The 24,209-nt window shown below is 49.1% G+C and overlaps 2 protein-coding genes across 2 annotated transcripts in view; one reads left to right on the plus strand and one right to left on the minus strand.

Annotated features, from left to right (window-relative positions):
- Window positions 1-5,712: 5,712 nt before the first annotated feature.
- The window catches only part of HMCN2 (hemicentin 2), a 193,960-nt gene continuing 175,463 nt past the window's right edge, over window positions 5,713-24,209 (minus strand). The window contains 12 exon segments of the mRNA XM_006892600.1: window positions 5,713-6,058; window positions 6,934-7,060; window positions 8,014-8,133; window positions 9,177-9,497; window positions 9,983-10,111; window positions 16,170-16,304; window positions 16,935-17,057; window positions 17,186-17,248; window positions 18,440-18,677; window positions 19,111-19,232; window positions 19,329-19,466; window positions 20,980-21,129. Coding sequence (XP_006892662.1) covers window positions 5,713-6,058; window positions 6,934-7,060; window positions 8,014-8,133; window positions 9,177-9,497; window positions 9,983-10,111; window positions 16,170-16,304; window positions 16,935-17,057; window positions 17,186-17,248; window positions 18,440-18,677; window positions 19,111-19,232; window positions 19,329-19,466; window positions 20,980-21,129 — 2,012 coding nt within the window.
- Window positions 10,962-13,088, plus strand: LOC102861904 (protein CREG1-like). The gene is made up of 2 exons (XM_006892595.1): window positions 10,962-10,969; window positions 12,470-13,088. The coding sequence occupies exons 1-2, from the start codon at window positions 10,962-10,964 to the stop codon at window positions 13,086-13,088; spliced, it is 627 nt and encodes a 208-aa protein (XP_006892657.1).

The following is a 24,209-nucleotide window of genomic DNA, read 5'->3' on the forward strand; positions in this document are numbered from 1 at the left end:
TTAAATTGTTGTTTGATTTTTAAGAAGACTTTGGTGATTATATGAAGATTTTTACAAGAGTATCTCAAGGTAATAGTATAATAGTGTCAGGGGTTCATCCAGAAAAATATGGTTCTATGAGAATTTGAAATTCAATTCTGCATTTTCTCTTTTCTGATCAGGGTTCTTCAACAGAAACTTTTTATCAGTAATAGTAGCTCAGTAATAGTAGCCAGGTAGCATCAGTTCTAGTCTCATGACAAACAATGATTCCCCCCTTTTTTTAAAATTGTGATTTTAACACAAGTTTACAGAAAGCTTGGAATTTCATTCATTCATTGTTGCACCTTTTCCTCGCTACTCCCCCAGTTCACTTTAAAAAATCATTCTTTGTATCCCTCTTATTCCTCTCCCAGTTCACTTTGCTATGCACCTCTTATTCTGGACTATTGTTGTGCAAATAATGTCTAATCGTATATTCCTTTTAAACAGTTCTTTCCTTCATCTGTTCCAATGCATTGTTCGTTGTTTATCCCCATGTCCCGCCACCCCCAACTCCCATGTCAGTCTTATTTTATAACAGTGGCATTATGTAGTATTTGTCCTTTTATTGAGATATTTCACTTAGCTTAATGTCCTCCAGGGTCACCCATGTAGTGTAATATTTTATGAGTTCATTGTTTTTTAGTGCTGCATTGTATTCCATTGTATGAATATACCATAGTTTTTCTATCCATTTATTTGTTGGGGGAACTTGGATTGCCTCCATCTCTTTACTATTGTGACTAACACAGTAGTAAATATAGATGTGCATGTATCTGTTTGGGTGGCAGCTCTGGCTTCTTTAGGATATATTCCTAGTAGTGCAATTGGTGGGTGAAATGGTATTTCTAGTTCCAATTTTTTGAGAAAGCATCATACCGCCTTCCATAGTGGTTGTGCCATTTTACACTCCCATCAGCAGTGAATAAGGGTTCCAATCTCTCCACAATCTCACCAGTATTTGTTGTTTGCTGCTCTGTTGAACTTTGGTATTGGGGTGTGTGTGTGTGTGTGTGATGATAGCTATCTTAACATTGTTTTAGACAATCAATGATTTTTATGGCCACTTGGCCGTTCTGTGGAAAGACAAGCTCAATTGTTGTAATCTCTTAAATTCCACAGGCAGCCTTCTGATGCCTAAGATCTTGTCCTCTGTCTCTCTCCTCTGTCCCAGAGACTGCTGGCTATGAAGGGGCCTGGGTATAAGGACTTCACACCATAACCTTCACGTAGTCAGCATCAGAAACCGCTTTGCTGGTAGCCAGGTCTGGACAAGAGCCCTAGAAACAAAAAAGTGCCCTGTAGGCTGGACCCCAGGTTGCCTGTCCCCACCCAGAGGAACACGGAGTTCAACCAGTTGTTGAGTTCTTGGAAAAGCTGCATCAGAAGGTTTAATGAATGACCTGCGGGCTGTTTTCCACTCCTTTTGGAGCATAATAACCTCAGAGGTCAAGCAGTGCTAGGGGTTGGGCAGCTGGACTGGGGCCCTGGCCAATGACAGCTGGAAAAGCAGAAGTGGAAAACAGCCCTCTTGGAACGGGCTTTCTGCTCCCTCGGAAAGCACCTCCTCTACTCAGTGGCCATCTCTGTAAGTGTGGGCAGCTGGGAGGGGTGTGAGCCTGGACCTGAGAGTCAGAGTCTGGGTTCAAGGCCTGCTTTTGCCACCAGCTTGCAGCATGGCCTTCAACAAGTCACTGTCTTCAGGGCTCCATTTGTCCCACAAATACAAAAAGAAAGAGAAGGTGGAAGAGGAAGTGAGTGAGCTGGGCTGAAGGGACTCTCCCTTCCCAGCTCAAGTCTCAAATTGCCCTTTGTCTTGCTTTAGGTCCTTTTTATACTTCCCTCTTCCTCCTCCTAAGGAACTCTGGTAGTCCAATGAGTAAGGGGTTGGAATGCCAACTCAAAGACAGGTGGTTTGAATCCACCAGGTGCTCCAAGGGAAGAAGTTGAACAATCTTCCCTGCAATTTACAGCTCGGAAAATCCACTGGAGTGTCAGCTATGAAATTTACAGGCTCTGCAAAACCATTGGAGGGTCAGCTATGAGTTTGTTCTGACTTGATGACAGTGAATTCCTCTTTCTTTGTTGAAGAGTGGAGTCAGGAAAGCCTGAAGATTTTGGGCTTTGCAATCAGGGGAACCTGGGATAAATTCTCCTCACATCTAAACTGGGCGACCTTAAGCAAGTGACTCCTCTCTGAGTCTCCTCTGGAGTAGTTGGGAAGATTCAAACAACAAGCAATCCGTAGGTGTAGAGTTAGAACCCACTCATGGCTGACCTTTCAGCGAGTTTTCAGAGGCTGCAAATCACTAGGAGGGAGATTGCTCATCTTTCTTCTGAGAAGCAGCTGGTGGATTCCAACTGCTGCTGGGAAGATTAGATTAAATTTAAAGTGTCTGAGTCCAGAAGGCACTGAACAGGGACTCAAACGGCAGATTCAACGACAAATATGAAGCCCCTGTGGTAAAAGGGGAGCTCTGGTGATTTAATGGTAAGGAGATGTGCTGCCAACCCAAAAGAACAGAGTTCTAATCCACCAGTTGCTCCTCAGAAGAAAGATGAACAATCTCCTATCCTTCAATTTATTGCCTCTGAAAACTCCCTAGAGAGTTAGCTATGAGTCAATTCCAGTTTTACTGTACATAACAATGATAAAGTGAGATTGAGGAGCTCAGGATGAGACAGAGGCAAGTCAGCATAGCTGCTTCTCCACAGGTCTCTACTTCTGCAAAGGTCTTGCCCCAGGGCTGAACTTTCTCTGGACTGCAAACTCCTGCCTCCATAAAAATATTAACAGTCCCACAAAGGGCAGGGCTTGCAGCTCTGAACAAAAGCCTCGGGGTTACTCATCTGCGGAGCCCCTGAAGGAATGGGACAGGGTGAACAAAACTTAGATGCTCTCCCCAACTTCCGACCTGCTCCCTTGAGTCTCTCCACCTGCCAACAGGAAATTTCACCTTTAACTAGATCTTTGGTTTACAGTAGGTTGTTGTGAAGCTTATAGATATGTGAATTAAATGATACTTAAAATTTTTGTGTCTGTAAGTAAAACTTTACCGGAACACAGGTATGCTTTTTTGTTTACATGTTGTTGGTAACTGTTCTTGCACTGTGGTAGCAGAGCCCATGTGTCCTGCAGAGTAAAACGTGTTTCCTGTCTGGCTCGGGTGACATAGTCTTTAGGGAGCTGCACTGTTAGCCCAAACACTGCGCTGCACCTTCCCAGCCATTTGAATCTGACAGCTGCTCTGAGGGAAACAGATGAGCAATCCCTTCTCATGTGTTTTACAGCCTCAGAAATCCACTAGAGGCTTAGTTATGAGTCAGTTTCAACTAAACGGCAATGGATTGGGTTCTGATCCTAGTTTAAAGGAAACCACTCATCTGAAAGTAGAAATGTCCCTGAAGAGATGAAGTTGGGCTGCTTATGTCAGAAGTCCCAGCTCCAGCCATGTACCAGGCACTTGTGTACACATTTTCTTTGTGTACCCAGTGCTCGGGAGCATTGCTGGAAGGTATCATGTAGATGGTCTGATTTCCATTCAGCCCTTAATGGGAAATAGCTCATACATGCTGCTTGCTTTATCACCGGATGGGAGAGCTGGCTGATAAGGGGGAGATGGCAGTGCCATCCACGCTAAGGGGAGCAAGAGAAGGGAGCTTTTAAAACACCACGTGCCCACAGACAGTTTCCTTCTCCCATTACCTGTGACTGCAGGCAAATTAGGAACAGGGAGTTACTGAAGGTGGGGACTCAGTCTAGGAGGATGTGGGTGGAGGAATGGAGAGGAGCAGTGCTGAGCTCACTCACCCGACCTTCCCCTGTGAATCACACCCCAGCCCAGCATGCTGGACACATGCTGTCACGAACATTCAGAAGCTTCTCTCTTCCTGGCTTGTTCAGAAACCAAAGTTTCTGCGGGGCCAGAAGTCCCTCTACCATCTTCACTTCACTCTTCCTTCCCCTCTGCACCTTGTTCACTGCCAGCTGGCTTCACTTGCTGGCCCTGCCTCACCCAAGTGCATTCCTGACTGAAGACACTGAGATTGCTGCCCCCTCTGTCAGGAACCCCTACCCCTCAGATGTCTCATGGCGCACCACCTTCTCAGGTCTCAGAGAGGCCTGTCCCGACCAGTCTAAAACTCTTCTCCAACCAACCCCACCCTCAGCCCTCTTACCTTTTCTCCCAACACAAGGGTTTTATGTTCAGTGCACACTCAAGGGACTCAATGACTCTTTAAGTGAATGAATGGATAGATTTAATGAACGAATCAGGGCTTTTGTTTTATGTTTACTGTCTGGCCCAAAGGTCAGCAGTTTGAAGCTAAACACTTCAAAGGAGAAGGCGAGGCAGTCTGCTTCCATGAGCATTTACAGACTCAGAATCCCTGCTGGACAAAGTTCTACTGTATCCCACAGGGTCCTTCTGAGTCAGAGGTGACTTGGTGGCAGTGCGTTGGTTATTGCTGTCTGTGCTTACTTAATTATCCTCATACTCTGTGTATTGAACTCCTTCACTTGCTGTGCCTCAGAGAGCTGGACAATGACTAGGGATTACAGAAGGAGACTTGATGCCTTTGAGCTGTGGTGTTGGAGAAGAGTATTGAATATAATACCATGGACTGTTAGGAGAATGAACAGATTTGTCCTGGAGAGGGTAAAACCGGGATGCTCCTCGGAGGCAAGGTTTCTGAAGCTCCATCTAACATACTTTGGACATGTTGCAAGGAGGGACCAGTCCTTGGAGAGGGACATCATGCTTGGAAGGGTGGAGGGACAGCACAGGAGAGGAAGACCCTCGATGAGATGGATTGATACAGAGACTAGGGTAATGGGGATAGGTGTGTCAGAGACAATAAGATTGGCACAAGATTGAGCAGGGTTTAGGGCTGTTGTATATAGGGTCACTATGAGTCTCAGGTGATTCAATGGCACATAACAACAACTCTGTGTGTGTATGGATGAGGAGAGTTCCTGTTGTATTTGTATTTTATGGATGAGAAAACTGTTGGGAGAGGATGAGTGACTAGCCCCAGGTCACCAGGCTTGTAAGAAACCTGGGGCCCTAGAGGCCTACTCCAGTGCTTTTGGACCAGAACAGGTGCATGGCGAGCGCCTTCCTGGTCAGGACTCCCCACCACCAAAGCAGATGACTAGATCAAAACAAACACCAACAACACATACAAATGTTGGTTAAAAACAATTATTTTTATATTATAAAGACAAATAAGTTTGTGATCACAGTGCCAGGTATGGACAGGTAACAGCTGTTGCTGTCCCCGAAAAGTCCACCTTGCCTATCGGATGTCTTGGTAGGTATATCATGTCCTTGCCCCAGACACACTGTGTCCCAACCAGCTCTTGGGAGGACACCAGCCCAGCTGGCAGGCCTGACGAGGTCAGCCTTTGATACCTGCCTAGCCTGGCACTGAGGGTGACCACAGGGCTCAAGGCTTGCTTTCTTAGTGCTCCGGGGTTAAAGTTGTGTGAAGGGCTGTATTTGCTGAAGGTCTCTGACGCAAGGGTGGCAGGGGAAGATGACGTTTCCATTTGCCACAGCAGGACAGCGAGGGCAAGGGCACCCAGCCAAGGCTGAAACCATGTCTAGGTGGTGGGGACGAGTAGGCTCTTTTCTCCCTGACCCCTTGGAAACCTTCGCCCAGGAGGTGCTGCCAATGGCCAGTTTTCTCTCAGTAAGGGTAAGGGGACACGGCGATGAGTAGGATGTAGACGCTTTGGTGGCGGGGCGCTGCAGCGCGCACCTTGAGCCGGTAGAGGCCTGCACGGGTGAGCGCACGGCGGGTGTAGACGGCGCCGTGACCAGCGTGCAAAGCGCGCAGAGCGAAGGGGCTGCGCGGGTCAGGCTCCAGCACGGTGAGCTCAGTGCGGTTGGCTGGGACGCCCGCCTCTGAGAAGGCCGCGAGGCGAGCCACATCGTGGTGGGCGCGCACGCCCAGCGGCAGCGGCAGCAGGCGGTACTGCAGCGTGGAGGGGCCGCCCGCGCTGCAGTCCTGTGAACAGCGCCGGAAGCAGGTTCTGCGGGCGGGGCGGACAGGAAGACTCCAGGTTGTCATCAGAATGAGGGTCGGGACATAAAGTGGTCCTCAATCCCAGCACATCAGCTCTCCTAGACCCTATTCTTAAATGCTATTGTTAACCCATTTTAGAGATCAACACATTGAGTCCCAAAGAAGCAAGAGTTGTGAGCTCTCCCGAAGGAGCAACTGGCCCTTAGGCTTTCCCAGCTCACGCTCCAGGCCAGCTCAGCTGGCCTAGGGCAGGTACAAAACTTAGCGTCCTTGGATTGGGGTGCTGAGGTGGGCAAGGCTGAGCATGGACTCTGGACAGACAGGAAGGCTGTTCTCAAAGCCACGTGCTCAGCCTTGCAGAGCCACTGCACCACCCCTTGCTGGGTTCCGATTTGTGAAGCCCAGCTGGGGTGAGTCCCCTTCCCAGGGAGCCTCCCCTAGGCGCTGTGGCTCTGTGCACTAAGATCCCCAGTCTCTCTGCATCTTTAAGGGTTTCAGTCACCATGGACTGTGTATGGGTTTTTTTGTGCTTCTGTGGAGGGTATGTGTGTGATATTTATCTTTCTGTGTCTCAGGGTCCCCTGGTTTTGTGTGTTTGTATGTTGCTGTATGTCCGTGGTTGCCTGTGTGTATTCTTCTCCAAGCTGCACATTCTTTCTCAATACCAGCCTCTTCTGGCCCCTGGTGCTTGTAAAGAGCCCCCAGTGGCTGCAGGAGGGCTTACTGCTTGGTGGGCACAGAGACCCTGACAAAGGGGGTAGGACTGACCAGGCTGCCCACTCACTCTGCCAGGACCCTGAGATACCAGCATAGCACTGGTCCCACTGGAGCCAGAGTGGAAGGTCCTGGGCCCCACCCTCCTCCCTGCTGACTCAGACTTACCCTGGGCTGGAGCCCTGCCGGTAGGTGGCCGGACATGGCGTGTCCACACACTGGTAGCTGCCCCGGGTGTTGAAGCACATCTGGCCGGGCCCACACTCGATGCCATCTTCCTCACACTCATTGATGTCTGGGTCAGGGAGGATTGGTCAAGGAGAGGAGAGGAAAGAAAGATGGTTGGAGCAAAGGATACAGGCCGAAGGCAGGAACCAGAACAGAAGGGTGGGGTAAATGGGAGAAAAATAGCTTCAGAGGCCCAGGGCGTAAGAAGAGTTCTACTTCCCTTGACCCTGGCTGGCCTGACCTGACCTGTCACAATTCAGCCTGGAGGTCTCTAGCACCTCCAAATCTTCCCAGGGGCGTAGTAGATAGCCTAGACTCCTCCCGGAGCCCAGATTTGGGAAGAGCCAGGAGAGAGGAGGGCAGCTCTGGGAGGCCACGTTCATCCTTATACCCAGAGTGTCTACTGTCCTCATTTGTCCCCGTGGGAGACGGGGACAGGCCTGGCAGGCACAAGCCTCACTTTCTAGATTGAGAAGTGGTCCTGGAGCCTGATGGGATCAGAGCTGTACTCAAAGGACAGTGCTCCCACCTGGACAGTTGGCACAATAAAACCCATGCAGTCAAGTCAATTCCAACACCCAGCAACAACAGCAGCTTGTGACATGCCCTGTCTCTGTACTGCCCTCTGCCTCTGTAGGTCTTATCCCAGGTCTGGGGTCAGGTCGGGGTGAGGAAGGCTGTATTAGGCCTATTTCACATAGAAGACTAAGGTTAAGAGAGGTGACTTGAATTGCCCAAGGACACACAGCGGAGTTGGTTACAGAGCTGTGTTTCAAAGACTGGCCACTTAAAGTTCTTATTTTGAGCATAGGGCCCAGCCCAGCCCTCACAGGGATGTGGGAGCTTGGGATGGTCTCTTGACCTCTCTAAGCCTCTCTTCCTCCCTAATTTCACAGCAGATGGATGGTAAGTGGCTGAGAGAACTACAAAGCCTGGAATATCAGAGAAGATGACACCCCTTGTCCTGTCCAGTCCCCTCTGGCATCTAGGATGATGGCCCCACCCCAGGCACCCACTCACCCTGGCAGTTTTTTCCTCTGGGGAGGAGGCGGTAGCCGGAGGGGCAGAGGCACTGGTAGCTGCCTTCAGTGTTCCGGCAGGCATGCTGGCACAGGTTCCTCACCTGGCACTCATCGAGGTCTGGCCCAGGCACAGCCATGGAGGAAGGGGGGTGTCAGGGGGTAAGAAACGAAACACACTTAGTCATAGGCACTCACGTGGATGCATGATTGCCTGCCAGACTCCAGGGCAGGCCAGGGAAGTTCCCTTGCTTGGGCAGCCTACATCTTCTCCTCACCCTTCCTCACTCAATGCCAGTTCTGGCTTTGGGAACTAGGGGAGTCCTTGGGCTTGCCAAAACACCAGAATTTGCCACTCCAGATTCTTCTCTTCAGGCAAGAATGCTGGCATATGACAGCCCTCAACAGGCCACCTCCTCCTCTCCCCTGGAGCCCAGAGGACCATCTCTGAACATCCACCCCTCACCCCACCAGTTTCTGTTTGCATTCTCGTGTCTGGAGAATTTTCCTTCACTCCTGACTATCTCCCTCCTGGATCTCTCCACTGAACACCAAGAACAGTGACTCTTAAAATGGATTCTCAGAAGCTATTGCCCAGGAGACTTTCTCTCTAGGGAAAGTGTTTGAAGTCATGTGGCTGGGGAAAGATAGCATTCCTGGAAGCCCCTTGCCCACTGGCACAGCCGAGGCTCTAAGATTCCCTGTAGTGAGGAAGCTGGTTCAACTTTGCCGGCATCCACCTTCCCCAAACTCCGTGGGCATGTATGCTGTTGTTATTGTTATGTGCTGTGGGGATGGAATTGCCTCATAGCTGACCCTCCACTGTGATTTCAGGGCCTGGATATTGCATGTGAGATTACTCATTTTTCTCTTGAGAAGCAGATGAGACAATTACATACCGCCCCCTCTTGGAAGAGCTAGTGGATTCGAACTGCCTGCCTTTGGGTTGGTAGCACAGCTCCCTACCCATTAGGTCACAGAGCTCCCTCCTTGACCACAGAATTCACCTTTTCACCAGACATTTACTAAAATCCTTGAAAAGTGTTTTTCTTGAGAAACACCACTCAGTTGAATGCCTGGCCTGCCTGTGGGCATTGGTTTCTGGAACAGCCACAGTTGCACATTTCCCATTCTAGCAGCCCAAGGTGGCTGGGCCAACCTCACCTGTGCAGACGCCACTCTGCCTGACGAAGCCAGGCGGACACCAGTTGCGGCCCACGCTGCTCAAGGCTATAGGACCCGGCCGGAGGGAGAGCCTTGTATGATAGGATCCACTGGGGATGGGGGTTCGGGGTCTCAGCCAGGGCACAAAGGGTCCTCGAAGGCTGACGGTGGTCACATTCTGTCCACTCCGTTGCAGCGGGATGCAGGTCTTGCCATCAAGGAGGAGGGTCTGGCCTGGCGGGCACAGACAGCGGTAGCTGCCCTGGAGGTTGTGGCACTGGAAGGAGCAGGTCCTGGGCAGCTGCAGGCACTCGTTGATATCTGAAAGGGGCCAGGCAGGTAGGGGTGCTGAGTCGGGGCCTGCTGTTTGTCCCAGGAGGTGCTCTAGTCACATTTCTTGTTCAAGCCTCCCCAGAAGCCACCTTCCTCCCCAGGCCTTCCTCCATGTCAGCTCTTTCTGGAACATACCAGCTTCTTCTCTAAGTCAGCCTCAGTGTCTCAGAGGCCAAACACCTCTCAGCTCTGAGCATCACCCCACCTCCAGCTCCCCTCAACACCCTAGTTACGTCAGTCCTCCCTCTGGACCCTCTCAGAGTTCAGCCCACTTCTCTCCATCCTCATCCTCCACCTGGATGCCCAGGAAAGGTAGCCTCATGGCGTTAGGGTGAGTATTTGGTGCAATGGGGTAAATAATGTTCAGCTCCAGGCTGGGGTTTCATCGTCAGCACCTGCATGGTCATCAACACTGACTGCTCTGAGTGGACAGTTTTGACTGGGCCCTCTCAAAGGGCTGGGTATTCCCATACCTAGGCAGGGCAGGCGTGGGCCTTGGCTTCGGTACCCCCTGGGGCAGTTGCAACGATGCCTGCCTGGGGTGTTCACACAGATCTGATTGTAGTGACAATCATCCAACTGCTCCAGACACTCGTCCACATCTGGGGAGGCAGAGGTGGGGACAAGGGGTAGGATCTGAGTCCCGGGTCTCTCCCCCAGTAGAAGACCACCCCAGCCCACTCCAGCTGCATCCTCAGCTGGGCCTCATCCCCTGCCCTCTTCTCTGGCTTCAATGACACAAGACTGAAAGTCAACACTTGAATCACTCTCCCAATTATACCATGTTTGGAAGTTAAAAGAGCCCTAGGTCCACAAGCAAAGAAGGGGTTGAAGAAGTGGGCTTTGCTAATCCATGGCACGAGCACACATTGTCAAACATATCTAAGAATCCACAACCAGAAAAGGATAAAATAGGTGAATGGGATCTTCTAACAATTGAATCCTTGTGTGCATAAAAACCCTTTACTTCACCGATAGGGTAAAAAGGAAAATACTGGGAAAAATATTTAAGAATGACACATCCAATAAGGGATGCATATCTAAAATCTGCAGAATACGCTGGAACTTCAACAAGAAGCAACCTAATTACAAAATGGACAGAAGACATGGAGAGACTCTTCACCAAAGGAGGATATTGAGGTGGCCAGCAACCACACAAATGCTTCAGATCGCTAGTTAGTAGAGAGATACAAATCAAAACAAGACTGGAAATAGAAATATCATTTAGCTCACTTGGAGAGGAACATCATTCTTGTGAGGGTGGAGGGACAGCACAACAGAGGAAGACCCTCCATGAGATGGATTGACTCAGTGACTGGGGTTAGGGGGTAGGTGTGTCGGAGATAAAAAGATTGGAGCAGGACAGAGCAAGGTTCAGAGATGTTGTACACAGGGTCGCTATGAGTTGCAGGCAACTTGATAGCATATAACAACAACATCCCACTACTAGTGATGGGCTGGTATGTTTGTCTTACAGATATAAGACTTATACAAAAAGAGGTGGGAATGATAGGGTGGTATTAATAAGTTCAGAATTCTCTATATAGGTAGGTATCAGTTATAAAACTATAGTTTTCTCCAGCCTGTGGGACTGATGCTTGACCATGGAGCTCTGAGTGTCCTTTCTGTGATCTGTCTGTTAATCAGAAGAGGAGATGCATCTCCTAGATTAGCTGTTATCTCTTTGAAGCTGTTTTCCTCAATCATATGTAAATTGTAACTTAATCTGCCTGTTTGCCTGGAAAGGGAGTATCTGGGTGTGAATGATTTTCATTCAGATATAGAAATTCCTTGATTTTACTAACAGAAGTTTATTGTTAAGTAAATTGGTTCTCACCCTCCTATAAAAGCCCATGACCACTCCCAGATGGAGAGGCAGTCTTGGAGGTGACAAGCTATCTCTCAGATCTGTGTAATAAAATGCATTTATGGATATTGCAATCTGTTCCCCTTACTGGTGATTGGCTACAGAAAGAACCAACCTCTTGCAGTTCTGTAATACTAGGAATATGATCCAAAGAAAACAAATACCATGCAAACAAGTGTATGCACACCCATGTTTATTGCAGCATTATTCACAATAGCTAAAAGATGGAAGCAATCCAAGTGACCATCAACAAACGAATGGATAAACTGTGGTACGGTCACACAGTGGAATATTTACTGCAGCACTGAGAAGCAGTGAGGGCTTAGTGAAACACTACACAACATGAATGGTTCTAAAGGATATTATGTTGAGTGAAATAACTCAGTTATAAATAGTATAAGACTACTTGTTATAAAAATAGGAGAGTTATGGAGGGGAGTGATGGGGGAGCAGGAAAAGAATGGATGGATAATGAACACTGTATTGGAATAGACAAGAAAGGTCTTCTGAAAGAATGGATAATCAGACATTAATGAGTAATGCAACTAACAATTTGGAATTGGACATGAATTATGGAATGAAGAGGAATGGAAGGGGGGATGTTGTTGTTAGGTGCTGTCAAGTATGACCTGTAGCCACACTGAACAACAGATCTGAACCCTGCCCTATCCTGTGCCATCCTCACACTTCCTGACACATTAGAGCCCATTGCAGCAGTCACTGTGTCAATCCACCTGGTTGAGCATCTTCCTCTCTTTCGCTGACTATGGGAGGCCAATACTAAATACTTGTACTAAATCGAATGTTATTTACAGTACAAGCTGAAATTCATCCTGAGGCACCAAGGCAATCTTTAAGGGTTTGCTGGATTCTTGCACTGTATTTGCAGGCCCCTCCCTCCTGAGTCATGGGAAGGTTTTCAATAGAAAGAGCTTGGCTTCATTTGCATTGAATTATCTTTGTGATTTACTTTCTGATAACTTTCAATAAAGATACTGGGAAGCGGGTGGCCCTCAGGAAGGCTTGTGCCTCCCGTGTTGATTGCTGAACTCGCCGCCAAGGCTCAACCCTCTTGCTGGTTCTGCTGCTCCAGGCTCACCCCGCTGCTGGCGCTGTTGGCGTTGCTGACACGACCGGCTCTGGGCCGGGGCGGCCGGGATCACGGGGACTGGGACGCGGCCCCGCAGCCGCCGCTGCCACCCCACGAAGACGCAGCGCGTGTGGCCCGCTTCGTGGCGCACATCTGCGACTGGGGCGCACTGGGCACCATCTCCACCGTGCCGGCGGTGCGCGGCCGGCCCTTTGCCAATGTCTTCTCGCTCAGCGACGGGCCGCCCGGCGCGGGCAAAGGCGTACCCTACTTCTACCTGAGCCCGATGCAGCTCTCCGTGACTGACTTGCAAGTTAATCCATACGCCACGCTGACAATGTCTTTGGCACAGACGAACTTCTGCAGGAAGCGTGGGTATGATCCCCAGAGCCCACTCTGTGCTCACATAATGCTGTCAGGCACTGTTACCACGGTGGACGACACAGAAATGGAATTTGCAAAGGATTCGTTGTTCACGCGACATCCTGAGATGACGACCTGGCCTTCTGACCATAACTGGTTCGTTGCTAAACTGAATATAACCAATATCTGGGTCCTGGACTACTACGGTGGAGCGAAGATAGTGACGCCTGAAGAATACTTTAATGTCGAACTTCAGTGAAGCTGAACAGGACAGACTCATCAATCCCACTGGTGAAGCTGCCGGGAATGGCCCTTTCGGCCTTAAAGGACTTCATTTCCTGGTGGAGTTTCTTCTTGCACTGGATTGCTTGCTTGCTTGCTTGTTTACAGAATCAGAGCAAGTACTTGCTGCTATTTGCATAGAAAAATGTCTTTCCTTAGACTCAGAGAAGTTTTGCCCTATCAGGTCTAAATATTTTTTCCCCAATACTACTCCCTGAAGAGGAGCGAGTGTGAGGTGTAGATTGCCCATTATCATTGGAAGGCTCTTCTCTTTTATTCCCAGAAGCTCTGTGCTCTGGAAGACCCCAAGCCTGAATTTCATTTCTCCACCTTTTTTCCCTATTATATAATCAAGGCCCTCCACTTAGTGTGCATTCATTCATTCATTCATTCATTCTCTGTCTAATTTCTTCACCCCAGAATGGAATTGCAGAGGAAGAGAAGATAGGGAATTTTATGTATGAGTTCTGGCTTTTTATAGGTAGAGTTAACCCAGATGTGGATCACCTTCAGCCAGAGTTAAAATCCCCCTGTCCTAACCACTCCCTGTGGCTTGTTTTATTCAGCTGTTCTCAACAATGACCGAGGCCCTGGCCTACTCAGAATCTCTCAGCAGTTCCTAATGCTACTGCCTCTTCTAACAGAAATGATGCAACAAAGGAAGAAAACATAGCATTGAAGAATAATAATAATGATAACATTGTTTCTTCAGAAAACACTTGACATAGTTTTGTGAACTATATACGTGATTTCAGAAGTCTATATAGGATTCCTCTTGAAAAATACATGTCAGGAGGGATTAAGCTAATGCATTCTGTAATGACTAAGAGAAAGGTACTTGAATGTGAGTCATTAGTTTGGAAAACTACAAACACAGATGTAACTGAAATCCAGCAAACAACTTCTAAGAAAAAAAAATTATTTCTATTACATTTAGTAAAATAGGGATCTTACACAAAGGATCAATGAATAAAAACATTATTTAAAAAAAAAAGATACTGGGAAGCTGGAATTGGGCCCTTCAGTAGAGAACTACTGGCCCTCTGTTTCTATGCTGTCCGTTCTATCTCATTCTTGTTTGTCTGTCTCATTATTAATAATTATAAAAATACTTTACCCTTGGTCTGCAACAGCTGACCCTCTGCCTTTCCAAGCATGATGTCCCTCTCCAAGGAACAGCCTCTCCTAGCAACATGCATGAAGCATGTGAGACGAAGCTTTATCATCTTTGCCTCCCAGAAGCACTCAGGCTGTACTTTCTCCCAGACTTACTTGTTCTTTTGGCCATCCATTGGATGTTCAGTACTCTTCTCCAACACCACAGCTTAAAAGCATCAAATCTATAATCCCTATTCACTGTCCAGCTCTCTGATGCATAGCAAGTTATCTGAAAGACCATGGCCTGAATCAGATGCACCTTAGTCCTCAAACTGACATTATTGTTGTTGTTGTTGTTGTGTGCTGTCGAGTCACTTGTGACTCATAGCGACCCTATGGACAACAGCCCTAAACTCTGCTCTGTCTGCACTGTCTCCGATACACCCATCCCGATTACCCCAGTCACTGAATCAATCCACCTCATAGAGGGCCTTCTCCTCCTGTGCTGTCCCTCCACCCTACCAAGCATGATGTCCCTCTCCAAGGACCGGTCCCTCCTTACAAGATGTCCAAAGTATGTTAGACGAAGCCTCAAAATCCTTGCCTCCAAAGAGCCACCCTTTCCAGGATGAATCTGTTTGTTTTCTTGGCAGTCCATGGTACTCTCAATACTCTTCTCCAGCACCATAGCTCAAAGGCATCAATTTTCCTTCTATCCTCCTTAGTCATTGTCCAACTCTCTGATGCATAATAAGTGGTAGCAAAGACCATGGCCTGTATCAGATGCACCTTAGTCTCCAGAGAGACACCACTGCTCTTCAGTACTGACATTATTATTCCTCAATAATTTGGAGAGGTCCTTGACTACAGACTTTTCTAGTGCAATACATTTTCTAATCTCCTGACTGCTGGTACTAAGAATGAATGAATGAAAGAAAAACCAACTGTTGGTACTAAGAATGAATGAATGAAAGAAAAACCAATTTTTAAAAAAAATCCCAAACATATAGCCTTTGGGCATGAAGAGTCCCAGATTTAAGCTGAGCTGAATGGACCATTTCTAATCCCTAGGGAAGTAACTTCCCCCGATTCTCAGTTTCCTTATCTAAAAGTTTATGGATGGGCCTCCCTCATGGGGTTCTGATAAAAAGAGAACTGAGTCAGGTAAATCCTGGCTTAGAATCCTGGTAATTGGGAAGAGCTAAAAAAAAAAAGGTGTGAAAGAAAGAGGAAGGGGAGGAAGGCAGCAGACAGAAGAATCTACTCAAGAGTCAAGGCCATCCAAGGGCCAGAGACCAGAGGTGGACTGAGTAGATCTTCTGAGTTCAAGATCACCCATCTTGCTTCCCCACTCCACTAGATGGCCTGTCTCAGGAGCTGGGGGATGCAGGTGGAATCATAAACCCAATGAATGCCTGAGTAGAAAGAACTCTTGAGTTTGTCCAGGCTGGCACCTAGATTTCATCTCAAATGCCACTTGTACTGAATTAACTGATTATTTATGGTTGGTGGGGAAGCTGTGTTGGGAAGAATTCAGAGCCTGTATCTAAGTACAGTCAGGACATGAGGAATGATCCACAGAGGGAAATAAGAGATGTGACAGCTGTGTGTGTGTGTGTGTGTGTGTGTGTGTGTGTGTGTGTGTGTGTGATGTATGTGTTCTTTGCCATCCTTCACTCAGTCATCCTGTCATTGAACCAACGAGAAAACTGAGCTCCAAAGAGTAAGACACTCATGAGAGGTCCTCAGATTCCCCGAAGTCAAGCTGAGCTAACATCAACCCAAACCTCCTGAGCACTAGCTCAAGCTCTTTCTCCACAGCTTCCCCGTGCAACTTTTGCCAAGAGGTTCGGTCTCTGAAAGGCCAGTTCCCAGTGATGCACAGTCCCCCTTTCAGATAAACTCTGACAAGCAGTGGGTTCCCAGGAGTGGAGATGGGCTCCAAGTTGTGCCCCCTCACCTTCACAGCCAGCTCCATCGGCAGCCACTCGGAAGCCAGGCTGGCAGTAAGGGAGGCAATGGTAGGACCCCAGCAGGTTGACACAGTGCTGCTCATCCTGGCAGAGGGGGGTGTCCCATGCACACTCATCCACATCTGGGGGTGTGGGAGGGACGGACAGTTGCCTTAACATGTGTCCCTAGACCCTCCTTGCCATCCTCACTCTGGCCCAAGCTAACCACATCCCCTAGGGCTCACAAGACCCTGGCTTGTCCCCTCCCCTCCTGCTAGCTCTTTCCATTGCAGATCCCAGCCCAGGACCCAAGGGCCCAGGTCTGAGGCTTCTAAGAGGACACTGTAAACAACTTCTCCTGTGGGTTTCTGGCTTGAAGACCACAGAGGCCTGGCTCTGGGGTCGGTGCCAGACCCCCTGGGTGTGACTTGTTAGACAGACTGACAGTCAGCATAATGACAGATCTCTCATGATCAGATTTGCCATCTGGCACCTTTGCTGAGATCAGGTGCAGCAAGCTGGGCACATGGGTGTGAACTCACCAACCAGCACTGATTGGCTGGAAATGAGGTTGAGAAAGCTGGGTATTGAGAAAGCTTTGGAGGCTGAGTCCACATTCAGTGAGTATAAATGCCATGAGTACATGGTGACCATGTGTGTGTGCTCAGGAACCGTGTCTGCTCCACTCCCATCAGCAGCCTCACTGCAGGCAGGGGTGCCCCTGGGGACAGTGCCTGGAGACTGCAGGCTGCCATGCAGTGGGCTCCACTCACCTTTGCAGTCTTTGTTGTCCCAGGCCAGGGTAAAGCCAACAGGGCAGGAGCAGGAGAATCGGCCAGGTGCATTGTGGCAGGAGTGTGAGCAGGGGCTGGGGCCATCAGAGCACTCGTCCCTGTCTGGGTGGGGACAGGTCTGGTGGTCTGTGCTCCCAGGCCCCCATGCCAGGCAGCCAGCCAGGTAGAGCATGGCGTGAGGGGTGAGAGGCCTCCTATGTTCCTCCTGGTGAGGGAGGGTGTGCACTCACCTACACAAAACGAGCCCTGAGGATCCAGCTCAAAGCCCTCTGGGCAGCCGACTTCATTCTCCTCTGTAAAGCAAAGAGGGAAGGCCCTGAAGACTGTGGAGGGCGCTCACTGAGGCTGCCTGTCCTGGTTGAAGCCCAGGCTCCAGCTCCCGGATGCCTGCTCAGTCAGGCCAGTGCCCCCTGGCTGGGTATGAAGAGTGTGGCCAGCACCCTCATGAGGTGGGCCGGGTGCCCGTCAAGGAAGTACATCCATGCCCGGCCCAGGCCTGCTGAGCGGCTGGCTGGGGAACCTGTCCAGGCCTGTCAAGGTGCCCTTGAAGAGCACATGGTGGCGCTTGGTATTGAGTGAGGCTGACACAGGGAAAATCATTAAAGAAAACCACATAGGGAGAAGCCCACATGTGCAAAATTGTGGGAATTCAGAGGACCTGAACCTGTAGGGTACAAATGGAGGGCTTGAATGTCGGCCATCTGCTGAGGACAGCAAGAACAAAGCAAAGGTCAACGAGGAAGCTGTGTGCTGGCGTCAGCAATGACGCCATCATTCCTAAAGCACTCATTGCTGTGAAACATCAGACTAGGGTTTGGAGGAAAGAGCCTGTAGACCTTATACCCTGAAAAGTGGGTGATTTCATACCCATTGTGCAGATGAGAACATAGAGCCTCAGAGAGGCCCAGGGTAACATAATTAGGAAATAGTACACCACCAAGGCCTGTGTGACCTCAATGCTTATGCTCCTACCACTGCCCTTTGTTAAAAAATATTGGAGACCTCAAATATGAGAACTTTGTAATCGTTCACATCCATTGGTTGAATAAATAGGGACTGTTTGTGGGTGGGTCTCCAAAGGTCCCCCAGGTGGAGACTCTGCTGGAAATGGATGAGGAGGCCTTGAGTCTTGGACACCAGTAGGGTTGGGAGGCTAAGAAAGGGTGGTTGGGCCTATCCTGTGGGACATGGGGAGAACCCCCAGAATGTTCTAACCAGGAGTGACCTGAATAAAGAGCTGTCCCTATCGGATTGTGGCTACATGAACAAAACTGGCAACAATGGCAACAGGTTGGACGTGAACATACCAGGCAGTGAGAGATCTCTGTACCCGAGAATGCATAGCCTGTGGTCGGTCAGCAGATGCAGAGGGTGTGTGTGTGTGTGTGTGTGTGTGTGTGTGTGTGTGTGTGTGTACACACCTTGGTGCTCCTGGCAGGCTTTTAACTGGGAGAAGGAAGTGTGGAGACAGACTGGGGCCTCACCAGCTTGCAGGGCCGTAGTCAGCTGAAAGCGCAGGGCCTCAGCCTCCGGGTCAAAGGCTGTGCTCACAGTGGAGGCCCGCAGGTGCTGAACCAGCTGGGGCTGGGGACCGCGGTCCGCATCATACTGGATGCTGTGGTTGCAATGCAGGAAAGTGGGCTGGCCGCCCTGCAGGAAGCGCTGTGTGGAGTCCACAAACAGCTGGCCAGGGCCTGTCTGCACATAGCGCTCCTGGTAGTCCTGGGTAAGGAGGAGGAAGAGCATGCCTGGGTTGCCAGCTCCCCAGAGACCTGCGATCTGTGGCCCCCACTCCAGGGACTGGGGGTGCTAGACGAGGTGAATTGGTTGGGCCTCTTAGCTTTTCGTCTAACTAGCTGGATGGCCTTGGGCAAGTCACCTTCCTTCAGTGTTCTTGTTTATGGAATGAGAAGAACGCCCCATCCCAGTGTCTAGGCTCAGAGCATCCTACCCCTGGGTACCAAGTCCAAGCTATTACCTCTTCCCCAAGACCAAGCCGGGCCATGACCAGATCATCTGGGGTGTCAGGAAGGAAAACGAGATGGGTTTCTGGGGGAATGGTTGGGTATTCTCTCTCTCAGACTTCATCTCTCACATCCCATCTGCACACCCCTAGGTCTGGTACTCTGAGGGAAGCAAAACAGTCTCATCCCACCTGCATTTGAAGGTCTGCGTCAGCCATGCTCTCAGGGATGGCGCCATTGACCATCACGTCCAGGAGAAGGAGGCCCTCGGAATCCAGGCCCTGAGCCACCTGGGTCATTGTGAGCAGCTCACCTGCAATCCCGACCAGCCCAGGATCAGCATGGAAGAGAGACTTGGGGCTTGGACCTCAGGCCCACTCAGCCCACTTCAGCAAGGAGACTGGCTCACCTGTAGCAAACTCCACATGTGACTCCTGGTGAAAGCTGCCGCCTGTCAGGGAGTGGCCGTTCAGGGCCTCCCCAGTCTCTCCAGCCAGGGTCCAGTAGATGGGAGCAATGGCAACAATGAGTATGCGCATCAGCGGTCCTGGGCCAGCAGGTCAGGAAGGCCTGGTTAGGGCTGGTTCCCAAGGTAGTTACTCTCCTGCTCCCTCCTACCCGCCACAGAGCACACGCTCCCGCTATCCCTGCCCACAATCAGCCCTGTGACTACCTGGACCAACTATGCAACCTGAAATCAGCAAAAAAATACGTCAAAGGCAAATATCTACTTCATGATGTTGACGTGAAGAAATACAGAGAAATGTATGTAAATCTTTGATATTGAAATGAATTTAACAAATACTGATTGAGGGACTGCAGATACATTGTCAATACATGTTTGCTAAACTGAATGGAGATCCAACCATGTTTCTTAAATTGTAGACACCCTCTGAATGAGTCCAGTAGAGGAAAGATGCCCTAGACCATTGACTTTGCAAAAGCATCAGAACCAGCTCTGGACATGGTTTCTGAGAAAGAATTCATATAATCCTGCTCTCAAGGCCAGGCTGGGCCATGCAAAGGGGCAGGGCAAAGGCCCTGCTTGTTCAGAGTCAGAGTCCAGACTGGTCAAACTCCTCTGCTTGGCTGCAGCTGTCAATTCAGAAAAGTGCCAGGAGGCTGATTGATTTGATTGATTGATTTTTTATTTTATTTTATATTTTTTTTTTTACAGAGCAGGACCTTCTTGACAGGCCTGTACTTCTGTTTCCACTAACTAAAGCCTGGCTCACCTGGTGAGGTCCCAGATGTTCCTCTATGGCTCCTGCAGGACTAACAGGCCACATATGGGCAGCATCTTGCTTCATTCATTCACTGTTTGCAGACAGACAGCTCTGAGCAGCTCCCCAGCCTAAGCTACTGACAACTCACTGTTCATACAGGTCTGCAGAGTTGCTTGGAGCAAAGATCCTGCCTGCCCTGCCCTCTCCCCTGTTCATCCCTGCATAGATAGACACAAGATCTCTCAGGAAAGGTGAGACTTCAAGGCTCATTAGGTCAAGATTTGCAGGAAATGTCCTAGGAGGATGCTTAGACTGTGAACATCCCCCCTGGCACCTTCTGTTTGCTTAGCAAATAGTATTTCATGTATTTGTTTGCAAGTGGATGTTTCTTGGTTTGCTGAGTCTTCCAGCTAATTTTATTCTCCAGATTCCATTCTCTTTCTGTCCCCTCCAGCTCAGTTGGCTCTTTAATCACTGCTGGTGAATTTTTTGCTTTTAACAGTGGAGGAAAACACCCACCACAATCAGTAGCTTCAAAGGGCATTATCTGGCCTTCTGTATTCACATGGACTGGTTGGTTTACACCGGCTTCACCTGGTTTTTAATCTAGTGCTTTTGTTCTTTAGAGAGGATAGTGGAGGAAAGAGGAAGCTGTCCAAATCAAAGTCTACCTTGACTTTATCTCAGCCTATAACAGAGGCTGCAACACAAGGCAGTCAACCTCCCTCTGGGAAACAGGCCCCGAGCTTGCTCAGAGCACAGGCATCTACCAGAGGGTCTCCAGGGGCTGGGGCAACGGGCCCCGAAGCACGTGACTCGCTAGCCTGCACTTACCCACATTTGCAGGGATGTGGCTTATGCTGCTCCGGATGGTGGTGGTACCAGACCTTGCCTCCTGTTGCACACTGGTGTTGAGAGTGGCTTCTCCAAATTCCTGGCCATTAATCACCCCAATCATGCTGCCCCGGCTCCCTCGAGGTTCCCCTGTGAGGAAGGAAGAGAAAAACAACAATACTTTACGCGCACTCTCCTCCTATGTGATTTATTACCTCTGAAAACCTGCTAGTGGGTCAGTTATGGGTTGGTTCTGACCATCCACCTCATACCTTTAGCACAAGCAGGTATTGTTATCTTTTTCATTTTACAAAGCTGTGAACTGTGGCTTAGTGAGGTGAAATAGCTTGCCCAAGGGCTTATGGCTGATGGACTCAAAGCCCTGTAGACCCTGCTCTGGGACAGATGAGAGGCTGTTGGGACGAGTCCTAGGCTGGAGGTGAGGACATTAACTTCTCATTCTGCTCTGCCATCATTTTCCTTGAAACCTGGGCAAGTCAGGCCCCAAGCATCCATGAATGCTCATTTGTAAAATGAAAAGCTGAGACTACTGGTAGGCCAAGGACCTGTTGGGCTCTGAAACACCAGGAGCCCATGATGGCAGCAGCAGGCACACCAGAGGAGCCAAGGGTGAGTGGTAGGGCACCAGGCCAGGGCCCGAATGCCTCCACCTGAACTTCCTCCGTGCCATCAGAGGCCCTGGCTCCAGCCGCCCGCAGCTGGCCTGGGTGAGTGGGTTGCTTATCCAGCAGCCGCCAGACAGTCGGCGAGCAGACATCCTTCCATGCTAATCAGATGGGCACAAGGGGGGCGCTTCCTCTGCCTAATGGACCAACTGCCTCATTTGAGCAGATGGCATTCCAGGGAGCCAGAGACAGAAGTCAGCCTGCCTCTGTGCTCACTACCTCTTAAGGGAAATTAAGAGCAAATTGCCCATGATCTGTCGAAAAAATAACATAAAACATCAACTGCCAGGATCCCAGATGGGTAAATCGAGGGGGGGTTAATTTTGAGTTCCAGGAAGCAATACATTTCCAGCAGTCCAAAGCTGGGGTCTGATGAGATCTGACGCACATCTGGAATGTCTCTGGTCAATATCAGCTTCGTGGGGTTTGTGAGAGAGAGGAGGTGGCAGCCTGTGAACCTGCCCTTGGATTCGTGTATCTTTATGTGTGTGAGAGAGATATTTAAAATTTTGTTGATGTTGAGAAGATATATAGCAAAACATATACTAATTTAAAGGTTTAAACATATGCAATTCAGTGACACTGAAGGCATTCAAATTCTAAAATTCTCACCCTCCTTCTGAGTTGTTCCTCTCCTATAACCATGAACCCACTGTTCTGAGTTTTCCCATCTAATCTTTCAAGTTGCTGTTTCCATTGATTCTACAGTCTCAAAAATCAGCTGGAAGGTCAGCTGTGAGTCAGTTCTGACTCATCCATTCTGAGCAAGACAGATCTTGATAAAGCACAATGCTCAAGGCCTCTGCCTTGAGGCCTTTAGCTTCTACATCTTCTTAAAAGTCTGGAGTCCGTGAGAATTTGTAATTCTGTTGTGCATTTTCCCCCTTATGATCAGGATTCTGCTACAGAATCTTTGAACAATATTCAGTAATCTATCCGTGGACTTTCAACAAGGAGATGAAAAGGGAGGTGGAGGAAACACAGAAAAGAAGGCAGTAGCACAACCCAGGCAACACTGCACGGGGCCAGAGAATTGGAGCCCAGGAAGGGCAACCTGTTGCTGAATTTCTCAGACAAGGATGGTTTAGCAGCCTCTTCTTGCCTCTCACACAGTCAGAGACAGGCCCTTCCCCTGAAGACTGATGGGGAAGAAGAGAAGAAGCAGGCAGGGAGAAAAGCCACGTTTACAGTTAATAAAAAAACAGTTGCCATCAAGGTGACTCCCATTCAGGGTGACTCCCTGTGTGTCAGACGAGGACTGGGCGCCACAGGAGTTTCAATGCTGTGCTTTCAGAAGTAGACCAGCGGAATCTTCTTCCAAGGTGCCTCTGAGTAGACTAGCTAGAACCTCCAAACTTTCTGGTCAGCAGCAGAACATGCTAATCATCTGCACTACCCAGCGATATAGTTTACAGTTTTATGCACCATAGAGTTGCTCACAACTCATAGGGACCTTATGTACAATAGCTCTGAACCCTCATCTTCCTGAGCCAGTCTCACTGACTCTGACACACCTATTCCCATTGCCCCAGTTAATGAGTCCATTCATCTCATCCAGGGTCTTCCTCTCCTGTGCTGTCCCTCCACTCTTCCAAGCATGATGTCTGTCTCCAAGGACTAGTCCCTCCTGGCTATGTGCCCAAGGTATGTGAGATGGAGCTTCAAAATCCTAGCCTCCAAGGAGAAACTTGGTTTTACCCTCTCCAAGACAGACCTATTTGTTTTCCTGGTAGTCCACAGTATGTTAAAGACTCTTCTCCAGCACCACAACTCAAAGGCCTTGATTCTTCCCATGTTAACCTTAATCACTGTCCAGTTCTCTGATGCATAGTAAGTAATTATGAAGACCATGGCCTGTATCAGGTGAACCTTTGTCTCTAGACTGATATCATTGCTCTTTAGTACTTTGGAGAGATCCCTGATAGTAGACTTTCCCAATGCAATTTGTCTTTTGATTTCCTGACTGCTGGTGCCAAGAATGTTGACTGTGGAACCAAGCAAGCTGAAATAGTTAACGACCTCAGTCTCTTCTCCATCTATTATGGTGTTGCCAATTGGCCCGATGATGAGAATCTTGGTCTTCTTGACGTTGAGCTTCAATCCATATTGAAGACTATAGTCCTTGACTTGCAGCAAGCACTTCAGGCTCACCTCAGTTTCAGCAAGTAAAAGTGTGTCATCCATATAATGCAGGTTGTTGAGGAGTCTTCCTCCAATCCTGATGCCACACTCCTCCTCATAAAGTCCAGCTTTTGAATGATCTGTTCCATGTATAGCTTTAAGAGGTATGGAGACAGGTTGCATCCCTGACACATTCTTTTTTTCTGATTTTGAACTGTTTTGAGGACTGCTTCCTGGTCTAAGTATAGGTTTCCTGTGTTGTTGTTGTTTGTTGTTATGTGCCGTTGAGTCGCCTGCGACTCATAGCGACCCTATGTACAACAGCCTTAAACTCCGCTCTGTCCTGTGCCAATCGCACCGTCTCTGACACTCCCATCCCAATTATCCCAGTCACTGAATCAATCCACCTCATAGAGGGCCTTC

Source organism: Elephantulus edwardii, unplaced genomic scaffold (assembly GCF_000299155.1).
Source record: "Elephantulus edwardii isolate Elephantulus edwardi_28Jun2011 unplaced genomic scaffold, EleEdw1.0 scaffold00116, whole genome shotgun sequence".
NCBI classification, from domain to species: Eukaryota; Metazoa; Chordata; class Mammalia; order Macroscelidea; family Macroscelididae; genus Elephantulus; species Elephantulus edwardii.